The sequence below is a fragment of the Microchirus variegatus genome (genome assembly GCF_963457635.1).
Source record: "Microchirus variegatus genome assembly, chromosome: 1".
NCBI classification, from domain to species: Eukaryota; Metazoa; Chordata; class Actinopteri; order Pleuronectiformes; family Soleidae; genus Microchirus; species Microchirus variegatus.
Window position 1 is genome coordinate 15,812,340 of NC_139802.1, and position 19,192 is coordinate 15,831,531.

Consider the following 19,192-nt stretch of genomic DNA (forward strand, 5'->3'; position numbering starts at 1 on the left):
CCACACATCCCATAATGTGTAGGTGGCAGATAAGAGGTTAGTTGCTTGGCAACACCTAAGTTTGCTAGCAGTGGAGTTGAGAGTGTAGTGTGTTGTTTATTTGAGGTAAAGATGGAAGGGCAGACTGGGCAGCCTTGATTCCACCCCCCCTACCATCGGAGGGCAGTAGTGCACCGTTTTTCATTAATACCATGATTTCCTCTAATGATTGGAATTTTAGAAACCTCCCTTGTTTCTTAACACATGATCGCACACAGACCAATTTTCTCAGTTAATTAACACAATTGAAATATTTTTATTTACAGGTGTTGGTCACAGTGGCCTGTTGTTTAAAAATCAAAGGCTGCTGATCATAAGGCATCTGATGTTTCTCTTTAATCCTGAGGTGTTTTTTGGTCTAAGTTAGAGTCGGTTGTTTTCCAAGTATCATTGATTACCCAGCTGGAATTACTCCTATCACACAGGTGAAACCAAAAATAGTCTAGTAGCGCTCTTTTTTTTTTGAGAGGTATTCGGTAGTTTTGGTGTAATAATTTAACACCAATTTGGCCACTGATACTGGCACTCGGCTGACACTGGCTTGACTTGCCTCCCACCATTTATTTCTATAAATAGAGCTATCATTTAAGTACCCAGAGGAAAGACATGCACTCATGAGTCTACCTAAATTGCAGTACCAACTATCACCGGAGCGGGTCTTTATGAATCATCTGTTTGTCCAGCTCTACTGCACATAAGCTTGGCTGCCAGCGAACCGTATGTCGAAGTCTTGGCCTCAGGCTGCACTTTGCCTGCGTGCAATCTCCCTGTGAACACAGACAGCCACAGCTCATTAGAGACACCCAGCTACCGGGGCTGCAAACATTAGATACACCAGATTAATTCAGTGGGTCAGTGCTGCGAGATTCATATTCACACTCTCTGGCATTATCAGTGCACCAATCAATAAAGGTCATCCCACAACGTACACTATATGGACAAAGTATTGAGACGTCTGACCATTACACCAAAAGGGACTGTAATGACTGTAATGGCAGCTATAACATATTCTACTCTACTCACAAGATTTTTTGTGTCCATTTATTCTGTCGAGCATTTATGAGGTCAGACACTGATGTTGGACGAGAAGACCTGGATCAGAACCTCTGCTCCAGTTCATCCCAAATGTCAGAGCTCTGCGTGGGGCCCAGTCAGGTTCTTCCACACCAAACTCAAAAGTCAAACTGTGACTTTATAGTCTTTTCTTTGTGCGCTGGGGCACAGAAATGTTGAATTACAAAATGACCAGTTTGTTAAACTGTTGCCTCATATTTGGAAGCATAATGTTGTCCAAAATGTCTTGGCCTGCTGAAGAGTTAAGATTGTCCTTCATTGGAGATATTTGCCAGATTGAAACACTTGAATTCAGTCCTTAAAAGGTGTGGCCAAATACATTTGTCCATATAGTGTTCATTGCTGCAAAGATTAGTGGTTAGAAATTCATGGGAAAGTTACCCGGGATCTTGTCCAAACAGATAATATTACGATCTTGTTGCTTTATCTTTGGCCTGTTTCGGGCTATCAGGAAAACTCCAAGAAACGACAGGAGACAACTGAAAAAAATAAATATATATATATGTATGTGTTAACACCATCTTAAAATAAATATAACAGTTAAATATATTGCAGTAAGTGGCGTATCCTTGAATACATACCCAAACAGAAACATAAAAATGTTGAGTAAAGCCAGACCTTCGAATTCCTGGTAAAACACTATCCCTGCAAAAAAAAAAAAAAAAAAAAAGGAATATGAATAATGAAAAACACAAAAAGACATTTCACAGAGAAACAGATCATGTAAATTATCTCCAGTGCTTCGTTTGTGAAGTGTAGCCCTGAAACTGCTGAGCACATTTTGCACAGATATTTTATAATACACTGAAAAGATGTAGAGAAGAGATAAGAGCAAATGTCCAGGATTTCCTCTTTCTGTATCTCGTACACAACGTTTTGTCCTCGCAGTGACTGCTCATTTGGAGAAATCTGACAAAGACCTGTTGATAATCTTCAACTGCTCTTATCACCACAAGGACTGCAATACATTTTTGTTTCATTGCTGACCAACTTTTGGATGTTCTGACAATAACACATCAGCAATCAGCATCCAACTTTAAATAAGGCAGAAGTTGTTTTTCTTTTTAAACATCACTAGGGCAACATCGCAGCTCAACCATGTTTGGGCCTTGGATCTCTCAGTGTGGGATTTGTTGACGAAAAGATGAACACGAAGCACGAAGCATCAAAAAAAATGCACTGACAAACCTGCAACAATGGCACTCGCGGTGAAAAACACAAAGTTGATAGGGACCACCTCTGTGGCGTCAAACATTTTCATCGCCTGATTCAGAAATCTATGGAGAAAGAAGTAAGACAAAGAAGTGCAGTGAACACAGTGACCTTGGTTACACTGCAGCAACATCAAAAATACTCGCTGCTCGCACAATTTTATTCAGTTTTTTTCATTTTGTTCATGAAGCCAACGTTGCATCTAGCCTAAGGCAGGTACAGTGCGTCAACGACTCTAAACAAAGAGACAGACAGAAAACCTTGACTAACTTGATCTGGAAGGCACAGGAGGCAACCATGACGACCAACATGATGTAGAAGATGGGGTAGATGAGCTGCAGTTGGCCCTTAATGGATTCCCCGATCATCCCTGACACAGCTTTGACTGAGATGACTGTCAGCGAGGCTGCACAAACACACATCACGTCAACGTGCAGTTGCACAATAAAGAACTTCCTGTTGATTTGTGGAGGCGGTTAATTATCTCTCAGCAAGTTGTAGAGAATCGTGCTCTACTTTTTATTTATTTTTTATTTTTTTCCACTCAGAAATGATAGCAGAGCATGAGTCCATTTTCGGTAGCCAGGCAACAAAGCAACCTCTGACTGCCGAAAATGGGTGAATCCACAGCCTCTGCCCTCAGACGGGCAGCTTTCACTCTGTTCATACCGAGCAGGGCCACGAGCAGCATCACGACGACAATGTGCTTCACATTCTTCATCTTGTACACGTAGAGCAGGATGCAGAAGAGGATGACCTCAATAAACTGTGGAGAGAGTGGGAGAGAAGAAGGGGGAAGAGGGGGGGTTACACAAACCAATCATGTGGACCCCACTTCTTTTACGAAAATAAAAACCTCAAATGCTCTTGAGTTGCACTTTCCCTGACCATGACAAGGCACAGTGAGCAGCCTTGTTGAATTCAAACAAGTCTTCATGGTGGAAAAAGAAATGGAATTACTTGGTCTTTTATGAGAAGGACCCTGGTTCGCCCTTGTGAGACTAACACTGTTCATCTGCTCAAGGACACAACACTACACACAAACACACACAAGAGTGAGACATGTGACTTCAAATTCAGTCTCATTGCACTAAAGTTATTAACCAACCAGTAACCAGTGAAGGAAAAACTCACATGAACCATAATGAGGGACAACGTGTTGATGGTCAAGGAGCAGCTACAAGATGCATTCAAGAAACCCCCCGAAAATGTCGGTAAAAGGATTTATTTTTATCAATCGAATCATTAATAAATGATTTTTTTCAATATAATTATGACATTTTGCATTAACTTCTTTCAACCTATCTCTCAATCTATCTTTTTTTTCTTCTCTGCAGAGATGGAAAATGCGACAAACTTGCCTTTTTTCCCCCGTTCCATTACAGGAGCGGCTCATTGTACGGTTTCATGTCGCATGGTAAATGTCGATGGACGAATTTCTTTGTGGGACAATGTGGGACACCCTGTTACCAGTGCTGAGAGCGAGTGCAAAATGTTGAGAGAATGTCTATTTAACTTGAAAGATAAACACAGGAAGAGTGGATGTTTGTTTGTCTCTATACGTGATGGACTGGCAACTTGTCAGACCCTCATGTGGAGGATAAAGTGGTCGAGGATGGATGGATAAACACAGGACTGACTGTGTATCGAGTGTACGACTGGTGCTTTATAAATGATGATTTAAGAAACAATTAACTAATTCAGTATCTGTAACTATGGCTACAGCTTTTTTTTTTGTTGATCTGTATGAGTCTCCTCCAACAGTGCTTCACCCGCTAGTGAGCAGTTTGGTTTTCTTTGTTGTAGCTGCATGTTCTTCTCTCTGCTCTTTTTTCTATTATCTTCTTTTTGCCCCTCAAAATCCTTTTAAAAGAGGGAGGCAGCGCCTTGTGTTTGACAGGTTGATTGACATCAGTCGATCACATCTGCGGTGACAGTTGCCCTCCTTTTTTTTCCAGCCGTTAGATCAGATGTGTACATTTACTTTTAGCAAAGCTTCAGTCCAGAGACGATATACAAATACCCGATCTGACAATCAGACTCAATTCCACATCACTTGGTCTCATTCAAGGCTCATTCCTCTTTACTCCACTTCATACTTTCTGTTTTGCTTTCTCCTCTTTTTCATTACCTCTCTCTGCACTGCGTTATACTCATTATGTGTATCTTAATTAATAATAAAAAATAAGTGTCGAGTAAATGTTAGGCTGAGGGGAATAGGAGTGATCTGGCCTCCACTGTCTGCCCTGTTTTTCTATATGAAGCTCAACACAAACAAGATTCAATTAGTCTTTTGAGAAATGGGTTTAGAAAATGATGTATCCTTAAAGACTGCACACACTGTGAATAACTCTAAAAAAGGCTTTAGTTTGATAATAATAAACAACAAGAAAAGAATGATGGATATTTCACATTCTTTTTGAATAGTCGTGACCTCCAATTAATCCCATATTTTGGCTGAGGCTGTTCCTCTGTGGCCTGATGAGTATTCACTGAGTGTTCACTGCCACAAGTGGAAAACAGCACATCCATTTTCCACGCCATCAATCACTGAAGGCGGCAGCAGCAGCAGCAGCAGCAGCAAGGCTATTTCAGTTTGAAAACATCTGTCTCATCACCCATCTCTGTTTTCATTTTCTGTTGTTTCTTTTTTGTTTTTTTAACACGCAATGGATGCTTTTTCCTTTTGTTTCTAAGTGTGTTCATCCGTTCGGCAAATTGGACTGAATGCAGGATGTGAAATATGGTGGAGGATGGAAATGCTGCTCTGGCCTGAATAATGATGCCACATCTACCCAGGACACACTGTGCATTTCTCTGACCAGCACACCTGATGAGCTGCAAGCTCTTGGCTGCTGGAAAAAGACTAAATGGGATTATTAAGATGTTCAAATGTGTTTAGATATTGGTGCTAATAGTGATTCTATTCTCTCAAAGTCAAACGACCTGGTCTAGAGAAAACAACTGGTGGATAACATGACTTTAAAATGATAACACAATATTCCATCATGATATTGTAGTAGCTCACATGAATGGATAACAGAATTTCAAAGTAAAAGTGTTTGTTTTAATATTGAATGGTGTGTAGTTAAACACTAAAAATCTATATTTATGATGCAAAAATGGATCTATGATAACAAAAACAGACGCAAATAGAATAATAATATGAAGTAAATAGTAAATGTAATTAAAACACAAAACAAGCTTATATATAAGCTTAAAGACTCGATTCATCTGAGTTAAGTAATCTGCTGAAGAGCATCTGTAATAATCTGCTGTGATTCTGCACACACGACGGTTAAGAAAGTAAATCCTCAGTAGCATTCAAGTCCATATCTACTAGAAGTCTCGTGAAAAACAAATCCCAGGCGTCACAGTTTACTCACACAGAGAAGAACATTTCTGAGAAAAGTTCGAAACCACAGAGCTTTGTGTCCCTGTTGCTCTCACTGGAGACAGATGTGGCATCAGTGAAAAAGCAGCAGGATGTGACCTGTGTGCGTGTGCGTGCGTGTGTGTGTGCGTGTGTGTGTGTGTGTAGGGGTGTGTGTGTGTGTGTGTGTGTGTGTGTGTGTGTGTGTGTGTGTGTGTGTGTGTGTGTGTGTGTGTGTGTGTGTGTGTGTGTGTGTATATGTTAAAGCACTTTGACTCCTGGTTCTTTACTGTGTTACAGACCGTCACCATGGTAACACCTGTGTTTATGCAACCCCTGCCAGAGGCAAATTGGGAGTGTATTTGAATTTGTGGAGCGCATGGGTGACGGTTAATGTACTTGCGGATCATGAGGTGTTTTTGTTTTTTTTAACAGTGAATATGAAAAAGCAGAGAGTGTTAGATCGGACAGACCTCATCCATACGAGGATCAACACCAAGCAACACCACAGACCTATATTATCATTTCTCTACTTTAAAAACCTGTTGTGCATACATTTAACATATTTAAAGACATTGTATTAAGTAAGTAAGAGAAGGAAATTATAATCTACAAGGATTATTTATTTTGAAAACTAGCTACCAAGTGAAATTTGGGGTAAAGTTGTGGAATTAACTTTATTATTATATTGGGCATTGACAATTAAGTACTATAATCTTAAACGTTTAAGACATTTTAACATTATGTAATAAATCTAAAGCAACTGGCCATAAAATCCTCCTAATATGTCACAGAGACTCAGGAATAATGTTCATATAACAAACTGAACTCACCAACAACAACAGTACAAAATATTTGCATTAAAAAAAATATTTTGCAGACTGCAAAACATGTTTATGTTTTGAAATCATGATTTGGCATGTGGCGCCACCTTTCCGCCGTCTACCAATCATTGCAGTCAGTAGAGTCTCAGCTGCCGAGCAACCATGGGTTGCCAGTTACGTCTGAAAACGAAACCTAAAAGTTCTTGATTTCGAGTATTTTGAATTTGAATGTAGTAACCGTTTTTGGCCACATTCTTACATATGGCACCTTTAAGTGTAGTGTTTCATGTGTTTTCTGGCTTCAGAGCGTAAAGGATAGGCCAAAATAAGTGAGGCAGGAGCCGTTGTGACATTTTTAGAGATGTTGCTCATTTTGACACACACAGTGCTACTGTGCAGGATACATACAAGGTAAAGCAGGAAGTGCCAGCTGATGGAATAATACTGGACCAGATGGGCAGTGATGTGTGTGGACGTGTGGGGGGCAAAGGTCACCAGGATATATGTTCCTGTAATTGCCAGGGTTCCACCTACAGAGAAAAGAAAAGACACAGAGAGAGATGATAATGTAGTTCAAATGTTGTGCGTCACTTTTGCTTTCGGTCCACTTTACATTATGATACCTTGATCGAAGATTAATCTGCCAGAAACAGTAAATAATACATGGTTGAATCGTCATTAAGACGGTGATCAAAGTGATTTAAGCTGCCACTGCAACTTTTTTTATTCTTGCTGTACAAAAACCCCTTCCAATTGGATTGTAAAGTGTCTACTTTCCTTATACAATGTGTGCTACAACAACACAGATATTATATTTTGCTCTAAATCTACATACAAAGTAGTTTGAAACAATAGAAAAAAAACACACTCTATAATACACTCTATATTGTATTCTTATTGCCTCTGTATATACATTTTAACATAGTAATGGGGAAAAAAGCAGCCTAAATGCTCTGTGTTCTAAGCAGAGTTTTAAAGATGAGTCAGCAGATTTAAAACTGTGGTCTCAAATGAATTATAGATGAATGCTCTATCTCTTTAAGCCATTGGGCATTTTAAATATTTAATTATTTTAATTTAAAAACATCCAGCTAAGTTTGCATGAATTAAAAGACAGAGGTATGAAGTCAAGCTTGTTTCTTTTGGACTCATAAAGCGTATGTTCTGTACCTAGATAACGCATTATGGTTATTAAGATATGAACCTGCTAATCTCACAGTTTACCATGTTCACTGCCACTTTACGTCTGTGGTTTGTAAACAATATAGAGCCAGAAAAAATAGAGCTTCCTCTCATTTGAATCACCACTTTATAAATAAAATATTCAATGAAAGGTTTTTAATATGTGGTTGCTCCTGTCACTCCGCAATTACAAGACAATTAGAGAACTGGCAGGGGGAAAAAAATGCAGATGATTTATCCTGGAAACCAGCAACACGCAGAGCTGTGTGGTGCTCATATGAATGCAGTTGTAATCATCATCATCGCTGTAGCAACCACATCACAATCGTGCTATTTAGCAGCAGCATTTACAAACTGTTATGACAAACACTCGCTTTTCATAGAATGATATAATGGTCTGTGAATAGATTCTGGTGACAGAATTCTCCTCGGCCAAACTGAAATATGTTTCATTTGTCACAGTTTTCCCGAGACCGTCTGTCACGTCGGTTTGATTTACGCCGAAAAACTCGAGGTGTTTCTTCCCCCAAGTAAAACCGGCGACGTGAGAAAAACAGCTTTGATCCTCAAAGATTGTGAGTTTGCTTACCAACGATGTCGGAGGCTCGGACCGTCTCCTTCAGGAAAACCACAGATATGATCGCACTGGCTGGAAAGTGAAAACAAAGAAACCCCAACTCCTGTTAATTTCACTGCAGACTATAATCTGAGCAATCTGTCATATAACTCCACACACACAAGAAGGTACATTGCATACAGTGTCAAAGCATGTTTACTACAATAACATCAGAATGACTGATAGAGGCAGAGATATAGATGTTTTTTATTGGAACTTTCAGTTTTTGTTTGGACTTTTATAATGAGATTTGTTTTGCATTTATTTCCGTCTTATTTTCCACTTTTCGTATCCTCGTTTTATTTTTTTGTTTATGTCTTTGTTAGTGGCCTCCTCTTCTTCTCCCTCCACAGTGATTGTCTGCCTCTCCCTGATGTGTTCCACCTGTGCCTTATTAGTTTCACCTGTGTGCCTCCCTCAACCTGGGGACACACGACAAGATTCTTTTGACGGATTTTATCCAGTCGGGCAGAGTCTGAACCGGTCGGCACGAGTTGGGGACAGTCGGCATGGTGAGATGGCACAGAAATCTGTTTGGGTGTGACGGGTAAAGATTCAAATCAGACTCGACATCAGTAGCAAGTCAATCAAACATGTTTGAATCTGGACACAATGGTGTAGTTTGTACTGATAACTGACCCAACTGCAAACACGTGTTGCAACAACAGCCAATGAAAAAGAGTCGCTGGGACACAGGAAAGAGCGCCAGAAGACGAAGATGACAGGAAGTAGTAGGAGTATCAAAACTGTCAAATCCCAATCATCGCTTTGGGAACCGTAATGCACAGGACCGGCCCTGACTGTGACATAGATAACAAGACACTTTATTTGTCCCTGTTGGGTTTGCAGCATCAATTGTTTCCATCCACCAATAATAACAAACATGACATGGCTCTACTATGCACTTTGGTTCAGATCAGCCATTTTTTTTGTGTTTTGACAAAACCTCACAACCATGTGGGATGTGCTTTTGCGAAACAATATCGCCCACAACAATCATCTCTATCAACACTGCTCGTTTCCTGTTTGTGTTAGGCTGTTTTTTTTAATAACCTCATTCTCCACTGATGTATTATTTTGATGCAAGAGTCGTTTTAATCAGTGCCATGTTATAATATCAGTGTTCTGAACTAAAGACGAATGTACTGTATGTGCACTGTAATTGGATTAGGACTAATCAGATTTCAACAGGCGGAATGAAATGTGGGAACATCACAGTAATATTAATTGGATCTACACAAGTGCAGTTCAGTCACTCACATGTGTGCACGCACCAACACCACATGTGTATGACATGGGCTTGATACAAACACAGTGCTTGACATGACGGATTGATCATGTGAATTTAGATAAATGAAACTCATTAGGATTTCATAATACCAGCATCACATTTCAACAATACGCTATTCCACACACCTTTCTTTCCACTCTTTTTTTTCCTCTCACAAACCCATTCATCAATATCAATGTCAAAAAGCGAGGCACTGCAAAGCAATCAGCTTCACACGAGCTAAGCCCCAGATTAGTCTTCTTTAATGTGCCACTGGGATGTGAGACAAAACCAAAGGGGGGGGGGCAAATAAAGTGACAGCACTCGTAGATGGATGGAGAGAGTATCACGGAACAGACGGATGGCCACATACACGCTGCCTGAGACAGAATAACAAAGAGGTAAAGATTGACAGGGGAGAGAAAAAAAAACGCAAAGTAAATGGTCTGTATTTATATTGCGCTTCTCTAGTCTTGATGACCACTCAATTCTGTCACTCACTCACACTGCAGTGCATGCACATGAAGCACATTTTCTATCACGTCTCTGGCACAGCTGTCAGAAGCAACTTGGGGTAAGTGTCTTGCCAAAGGGCACAGTGGCAGAAAGACTAGAGGAGATCTACCAATCATCCCTTTGACCAGTGTTGTGATTTTTTTTCTTAAGTGCAAAATTCATGTATCTCAACTTTAGTTAAATTTCTAGCAACTTTTACTTTTTCTCCACTACCTTTCCTCTAACTGTATTTGTTACTCATTACTACCAAATAAAATCAGAAGAAGAGTTGGTAATGGTCTGTATTTATATAGAACTTCTCTAGTCTTCATGAACTGCTTTACACTATAGTTTTCAATCACAGCTTCAACATGGGGTTAAGTGTCTTGCTCTACACTCTTAGAAATAAAAGTGCTAAGTAGAACCATATAAGGTTCTTCAGCTTGTCCTCATAGGGCCATTTTGGCTCTTTCGGAGGGTTCCACAAAGAAGCCTTTTAAAACCCTTTATTCAGGAAAGGGGTTTTAAAGGGTTCTCTGGATCAAAATAGTTCTTACTGGAACCATTAGTGTTACCAAGAACCCTTTTTCAGAAGTAAATGGTTCCAGGTAGAACCTCAGCCCTTGTAGAAGGACCCTTTTGGAACCCTTATGTCTAAGAGTGTAGGACACATTGACTAGCAGAGCCAGAAATTGAACCCACGGCCTTCCAGTTGATAGACGACTCTCCCTACCACTAAGCCACCATGGCGCAATCCTTTTACTCCTAAAACTTCAGTAAATTTTATATCAGACAATTACTTTTGATTCATAAGTACAGTTAATGTCATACTTAAACTTTCACTTGGGTAAAAAAAAGTAACTTCAACTTCTACCAAAGTCATTTTCTGGTGAGATACTTGTGCTTTTACTCAAATATCCCTTTAAAGTACTTCATACAAGACTGTCTTTGACAAACTTCTGACCTTCAGGTTGGAGGACGACCTTCTCCATCAACGAGCCACAGTCAACAGCAGCATATCACAGAGAGTTTATATCACTGAGGCGGCCGAGATGGAGGTCCTTCCTCAACACTTACAAGTGAGTAACTTCATTTTCTGGCTGCATATCTTTACGATTTCTCAACAGGGAGACATACAGGCAAACTGAAGAGCAAAAGAAAAAACTGCTAAAAGAAAACAGATTTGATTTTGTGAAGAGGCTCTCACATGGGATTATTGTGGTGTGGTCACATGACAAACAGGTTCTCAAGCTGTTATACACTTAACAGCTAATGGAGCCAAGCCATGAAAAGCTTAACTGCAAACAAACAAGCTCAATGCCTGCAGCAATATCCAACATGTACAAGGGACTGTTTACTCTGAAATCCCGCGTTTGCGAAGATTGTTGTTGTTATCCTGATAAATACCAGTGATGGTTAAATATTTCATGCTGTGAACATGTTTCCATACACGGTTGGGACTCTGTATTTGCCTCTGGGACCAGCTGCATCTAACAAGTAACCATAGCAACTCCAGACAAAGTAATATCCACATGGCTTGATGAAAATGAAAAATGTGCTGACAGGAACCTCTGGGGTACACACTTCTGTAACTGTGTGTGTGTGTGCGTGCGTGCGTGCGTGCGTGTGTGTGTGTGTGTACAAGACTTTCTTTTAGGGGACATTTTGATGGTTATGGTTAGGGTTAGACACTTAGTTGTGATGGGTACGGTTAGGGTAAAGACCCAGGGAACGTATTATGTATATGTATATGTACATGTAAGTGTCCTCAAGTTTGTGTGTGTGTTGGGTGGCTTTGTGAGGACCAAAACATGTATTAACATTATTTTGGGAAAGTGAGGACATTTGGTGTCTTTGTCTCGTCTTTTTAAAGGGCTTATTCAGGGTTAATGTCTGGTTTTAGGGTTAGGGCTAGAATTGGGTTTAGATTAGGGTTATTGTTAGGCACTTAATTGTGATGGTTAGGGTTAGGGGAATGCGTTGAGGTCGATGAGGTGTCCTCACTAAGAGAGAAAAACAAGTTTATGTGTGTGAGCATCATTACTGTCACACCCCATGGCTTCTCTCTCAGTTGTGTACAGACAACTGAAGCTCACTGAAGCTAAAGCGTGTCATACACTCCTTCACCATGTGAAAAAGACACAAAGAGATAGAAAAGGACAGAGAGTCCAGTTGTCATCTCCCAGACAAAACTCAAAAGTACAGAATATAGAGACTCAAGAGACCGATAACGCAATGTGAGTTTCATGTTACGTTGTAGTTAGAATAAAAAAAACTAATTTAGTCAAATACAACCATGGCATCATGTTGTTCTTCTGCTTTTTTGGCCTGAATGTAATCATAGCAATTACGACAATAATAATTTAATTTATTTTATTTAACCTTTATTTAATCAGATAAGAGACCCATTGAGATCAAGATCTCTTTCACAAGGGTGACCTGGGCAAGAAAGGCAGCAGCACACGTCATGGTTAATAAGAAACAGGGCGATAACACTTACAAAACAAACATTGATATAGAAAAAGTGCAACTGAATAGACAAATAAAGTGCAGGAGTTATGATTGCAGTGACAATTTAAGAACACGCGCACTGTTCAATGGATTTCCCTTGTCGGTCTTTTAAGCTCCCGGTGAAATAAATGTGGGCAATTTAAGTTCAGTTTGGAGGGCATTCCACGCAGAGGGTGCAGAATACTTCACACTGCGTGAAAAAAAACACATCTTTTCCTGAGTGATGGGGATACAGTGTGTGAATCTCCCTCCTCTTTTGCATGTTGTGGTATGGCATTTTAATGGGGCTGAGCTGAAGCTGTGCTCCAAACCACAGCATGTGGAATAATGTTGTCATTCCTAATAGAGATCAATGGGCTCTGTGGACAGGGACAATAGTAATTGCTCCCACAGGAGCGCTGGAGTGGCAGTATGACATGCACTGACATTGTCAGTGATCCTCTCCCTCTCCTTCTTAACCTCTGCCTTCCAACCTGTAAATATCTCTACCTGTTGTTATTCATGTATATTTTTTATCCTCTCCACTCCTTCATCTCACCTCAGTTTTTACTATATTACAGCTATTTTGTACTCAGACATTCCTTTAGCCCGTAAAACAAATCCACAATATGGCACAATAATGCTTATACCTGTCATTTATATTTCTAAATATACTGCCCTGCCTTTATTCAATGTTCTATTATGGATATGTATGTGTATATGTATATCATTTCAGACTGAATTAGAGCAGCAAATGCTGTGACGGTAGTCTTGAGACATTCATGTCACCAAGTGCAGGATGGAAAAAAACAGAGGTCAAGTGGCACATCTCCCTGCTGTGTATCACAACATGCTTTGAATCATGGCCTGTGTATTTTGATTCATACTGTATCATGAGGGGGGGCCACATGGTGGTGTAGGGGTTAGCACTCTTGCCTTTGCAGCAAGAAGACCAGGGTTTGCGGCCTTTCATGGCATTTGCATGTTCTCCGTGTGTGTGGGTTTTCTCCGTTTTCCTCCCACAGTCCAAAAACATGCAGATTTTTGGATAAAGTAAATTGGACACACTAATCTGACCCTGAGTGTGAGAGTGGATGGTTGTTTGTCTCTATGTGTCTCTGTGATGGACTGGCAACCTGTCCATGGTTTACTCCGCCTTTCAGCTGGGATTGGGACCCAAGATGAATGAATGAATGAATGAATGAATCACAAGGTTGTAGGAAAGAATGAGCCCCGTCATGTTTGCGTATGCTCTTTATTGTCTGTTCACCTGCCCAGAGACTACAGATGGAAAATAGCTCACAGTTCAATTTCCTCTCACTGAGATTAATGTATTGTGTGGAGTAACATTTGGGAGGATTTAACCTTTGCAATGTAAACCAATATAGAACTCTTGGGAGTTCTATATTGGTTTGTAGTGCTAAGCAGGCACTCTAATAAACTTAACTGCTCAAGCTGACACCATTTCACCCTGTGTTAAGTGTACAGCGCTGCAGGTGTGACACCTCTGAGTGATGTTGATGCATTGTTTATATCTGGGTTTTCGGTGCTCCACTCTCGCTCTCAGCATCAGCTTTTCCTCCTTTTTCAACCCACTCATTGTTTACGCTCACGAGGCCTCCTGCTGTCTACCCACCCCAACCAATGAGCCCTCACAGCGCTCTTGGAAAACAGGCACAACAGCACAGCAGGAGGTGAGTGTGTGTGTGTGTGTGTGCTAAGACCTGGGTGTTTTTACACGCCACTACAGTTATGCACACATTCGTGTGTGTGCGTGCATAGCGAGGCAGCATGAGGTAAAAGGTGGAGTCACAGAGGCAGACAGCGACCTACACGTTGCCCCCTCAGCTCCTCTTATTAGCTGTGAGGATGACAGACCGTGTCACAGCTGCAGACTCTACCTTTACCTTCTTTTCACCTCCTTCCATCACACTTAAGCTACCTATTATTTATGCTCAACCAAATTTAACAGGGGCCTTGAGCAGTCCCTATTTTTTTTTATAAAAAATAATAAAATGAGAATGTCCACAGTAATTGTTACTACCTGTGGCTTTAAATATAGTCATTACGATGTCAGATTCATACACTCTGGCATAGTTCCTTCTGAGGTGACTGCTTTAATAAAGAACAGTGTGCTGAAGCCTTGTTATTGTATAGAAAAAAGGGAAAAGCTCAACTACAAGAAAACACAAGACCACAATGTTCGGTGCTTCATTCAAACCATTTATCCACTTACGAGACACGACAGGAAAAATCGTCTGAAACGTTGTAATAATAGCTGTCATTAATATCCATGACTCAGCACTACTTCGAGCACAGCAAGTGATGGGTGGTGGGAGGTAAGAAGTGAACCTCTTCAATATTTAACCTGTGTTTAAAGTGTTTGCACTGAGCAGCTGCCAGCTGCAGCGACCAGGCAGGCTTTGTTTTGATTGGCTAATGAACACGGCTCAGCCCGTGACAGCATTAATTCACCCTGTCAGCTGTAAAAAATGAATATTCCTGGAGTAGGCAGCTCCTGAATCAACTATTAAATTTAACGAGCAGAAATATCTTCATGGGTTCAAGCGCTCTGCATAAACTAGGACTTGGAAGAACATGCAGTAATACTACATGCACCGAGACTGACCTGCTGTGATCAGATTTGGTGTCAGATTTGTTAAATACTCAACACGAGAGTTTCTCTGTAAGTAAAGACTCACCAGAGCAGATGCTAGATTTCATTGTCCTCTTATTCAAACGAGGTACTGTAAAAGTTTGATTTGCCCTTATTCTGAATATAACCCAGACGATGCATTGATATTCAAAACACACAAGAGTGGAGTTAGACAAAAAAAAATAGCTCAGGGTCGTTATTGCAGTGTCAAGAATTTGGTGGTAATTAAAATCAACAGCAGGTAGAGTTGTCGGCTAATAAGCAGCATGTGTGCCAGCAACAGCCGAATACTGAACTCCAATATGTGTGTGCTAGTGACTGAACTTTGGGCTGGTTATTGAACTAAGAATGTCAGTTCCCCTTCAGTGAGGGATTATATTTGGTGACTAGAACAAATTAGTTATTCCCAATCTGGGGGGCACAGGTAAGGCTATGTTCCTCTATCTCTAATCTTTGCTTGTAAATCAGGACTAGGGAGTGGGTCAAAATATAGGTTTGGTGATGTATAGTGGTCCTTCCTCGTGTGACGCGATAATCGATACGTCCAGGGCAAATATTGATATTTGTATTAATAAATTAAAGCGGACCTAGACCGGAAGTTCCAATTAGCGCTGTTTTTTAGTGTGTATCTGCGTCATTACCTTGTTTACGAAGCCCTGAAGTTTCGAAACAAACAGTTCAGCCATTGCTGAGAACGCTGTGTTTTATTGTAATCTCGGGCTCAGCGAGATCTCTGAAAAAACCTGGTCCGGTTACGTTAACAGCAGTTCTCCTGAACAGCAGATCCTCCTGCTCCGTGCACTAGTCCGGGCACATCCGGTTGCATACATTGAACTGCAGAAGAAGAATAACGTCCGTTGTGGAGGTGTTTTACGAGCAACAGTGTCTTCTGACTCCGGGTCAAAGTCATAAAAGGGACTGCGGCAGGGGAGTTGTGACGAAGCTATTTTTAAACATTGTTAAAACAATGTTTTGATAAAGAGTAGCAGTGCATCCACCGTTCCAGAGGGGGGAGCTGCGCTTCTGAGAGCCGGTGTGCTGATTATGTCACTTCCGGGTACTGGCCAATCACAACACACTCTGTCTTCTGGGGGTGAGATTTATGTCTGAAATATCGCGGCTGAGCACAGCGTCAGAAAAGACAGATTTCTATCAGCAACTAGGAGGTTTTTGACCATAAAAACAAGTTAATGTATGTAAGTAGACCTCCATAACAAACATATATGTGCAACAGGACCACTCTATGTGAGCTTTAAGGCAATCTAAAGTAAATAGTCCAGTTTCAGTCGCCGGGCTTCAATACTTCATGTCTCCTCACGGTGGCGCTGCTCAAATGAGGAGGGAAACTTGGGCGAGTTTACAGCGGAATAATGGTGGAGAAAGCTACGTTTAGAGACGCTCCCTCCACGTTCAATTCATAGACTTATGCACTTTGTTCTCTACATTGTGAATTGAAGTACATTGAAGTAGACATTTTCTTATCTTCAGTTAGACAGATATTGTGATGTATCACTATATTGTCTTGCAGTACATTGATGATCACAGAATCATTGTATTGTGATATTATTGGTATTGTGGACCATGTTTTGCATTGTAAGGTACCCTGTGAGTCCCACACCTCGTCAAAAGTATAAGACTTATTCCTGTATGTCTTTGGTCGATCTGGTAAACATTGAAGTGGGTGAAACATTAACACAAGTAGGAACTGCTTGATTTTTCAGCCACAAACCAGCAGCATTAGGGAGATTTTCCTCGTGTTTATTATCTTTTATATTCTCCAGGCTTCCTGCTTCAGCACACTCAGTGTAAAATAAGATAACGGAAAGTCTCAACTTTAATCACAGAAAGAACAATGGAGGAGATATAGCTCTTGAAACACATAGTGCCCACATTTTAGGGGAGTTCCCTGACACACACAGACACTTTCTCTGTCTGGTCTTAACTGTGTTGAACACTGCTCAGCTGGCGACAGATGGTGAATAACTTAGCAGAGGATATTTCATCTCCTCAGCCTGAAAAACCTCTTTGGTTCCATTGTCTGTCTGTCTGTCAGGATTGACAGATTTGGCTCAATCTGAAAACACATTTCTTGTGTGGCCTCTGCTGTATTTATTTATCCGGTTGCTTCTGTAAATCAACATTATTCCATTTCCATGCGCAGCCTTACTTAATAAGATGGCAAAGCCGTAACAGAGCCATCTGCCGTAGTCTGCTCCTGTGGGACTCTTTGTGCATTTTGTTTTTATGGTAAGACATTTATGTTTGGACTTCGTCTGTTGGATGTGGTTTATTTCTCTTGTTTTTTTTTTTTTCGACTTAAGGTGGGATGTTCTGTACCTTGGGTGGATTATATCACACTGACTGAGTAGTATGTCCTTGTGAAACTTGTTTAGTTTACTTTCTGTTTTGCTTTGTAGCAATCCAGCCTCGTGTTTTCTCCTGACCCACACTTGTGTCTCATTTTCTCACCTTCCCTTCCTATAGCTGCATCCCTTTGTTCCCTACCACTTCATTTCCTCTTTCCTGGTAAGTGTCCCACCGTTCTCTCCAGTATTTGATCCAAGTGTTTGACTTTTACTTTGTGTTTTTGGACACTGTTGCTCTCCCTGTTGCATGTGTACTAAACCTATTGCCTCAGTGAAGCCTGATTTTCTCAGACCTCACCTTGTGTCAGATGTTTCATGTACCATGTTTTGCTAATAATAGTTTAAAAGGGTCCATGTTAAGGTTATAGTGCCATCTGCTAGTTAACATTCACTAAAGAAAACCCACTCCAGATGTGTATATATAAATGTCTAATTATGCTCATAAAAGCACAATGATTCTTAGATTTGACAAATGAATATATGCTGATAGATTCCCCAACCAAACCTCTACCCTAAAACCAAAAGCCTTTTAAAATGAACAATGGGTATATCTTCAGGAGTAAAAACATCATGTATGAATATTTCCTGAGATTTTGACAGAAAATGTCAAAAATGTGTAATAACTATACTCTGTAGCTCCCATTCTGCCATTGCAGCCTAATGAGTTTAATCTAAATAAAACACTTTCATTTTAAAAACCCTGTCAAATCCTCAGTATATGTAAAGACCTGGCATAAAGAGGCCCATGTATGACAGGATCAGAGGCAACAGTGCCTGTCATAAACCAGAATAACAAGCTTTCATCCTGCCTTCATGCATGGATAATGGTGTGTGAGAGAGTGTGTGTGGATGGCACTTACCTATGACAGACACGCAGCCCAGTGGGGCCACGAGGGATGCTGGGGCAAAGCCATAGGCAGCAAAGTTCCCTAGTTCCCCAACACCCATGAGAACCACACCAGACCACCACATCACAGAGGTGTAGTACGGTTTGGAGCCACGCTGTGACTGACGGACGTGGGCATATTTCTGTCAAGGAGAGAGAGGAAAAAACAGGAGCCCAGAGGCATCACTTACATGAAGTATATAATAACTGAAATCAGCACATGATAAAATCAAACATACACGACAACAATATTAATAACTTAATACTCAACGGCTGTAGCCCGATTTTTTAGTGTTCATCTCAGAAGAGGAATGACATCCATTAAAGGTGCATTATGTAATAAATCTAAAGCAGCTGGCCATAAAAGCCAAAAAATATTTTGCAGACTGCAAATCATGTTTATGTGTTGAAATCACGTTTTGGCATGTGGTGCCACCTACCGACGTCTACCAATCATTGCAGTCCGTAGAGTCTCAGCTGCCGAGCAACCACGGGTTGCCAGTTACGTCAGAAAACGAAAACTGAAGTTTCAGAAAACTGAAAGACCTCGGTATTTTGAATTTGAATGTAGTAACCGTTTTGGCCATGTTCTTACATATGGCACCTTTAAGCATGTCAACAGGGTGAGAAGCTGCACAATGCAAATTCATCTTAAACATCTTAAACATGTCCAGCTCTAAAGTACTACACTACACTACACTGCTGCGTT

The 19,192-nt window shown here is 40.6% G+C and overlaps 1 protein-coding gene across 1 annotated transcript in view; it reads right to left on the minus strand.

The window, feature by feature from the left end:
* Window positions 1-420: 420 nt before the first annotated feature.
* The window catches only part of nipal2 (NIPA like domain containing 2), a 31,994-nt gene continuing 13,222 nt past the window's right edge, over window positions 421-19,192 (minus strand). The window contains exons 3-11 of the mRNA XM_083900541.1: window positions 18,458-18,626; window positions 8,294-8,353; window positions 6,931-7,052; window positions 2,995-3,091; window positions 2,596-2,731; window positions 2,302-2,390; window positions 1,695-1,758; window positions 1,495-1,592; window positions 421-806 (exon numbers count right to left, since the gene is read on the minus strand). Coding sequence (XP_083756667.1) covers window positions 700-806; window positions 1,495-1,592; window positions 1,695-1,758; window positions 2,302-2,390; window positions 2,596-2,731; window positions 2,995-3,091; window positions 6,931-7,052; window positions 8,294-8,353; window positions 18,458-18,626 — 942 coding nt within the window. The 3' untranslated portion in view covers window positions 421-699. The remainder of the gene's footprint in view (window positions 807-1,494; window positions 1,593-1,694; window positions 1,759-2,301; window positions 2,391-2,595; window positions 2,732-2,994; window positions 3,092-6,930; window positions 7,053-8,293; window positions 8,354-18,457; window positions 18,627-19,192) is intronic.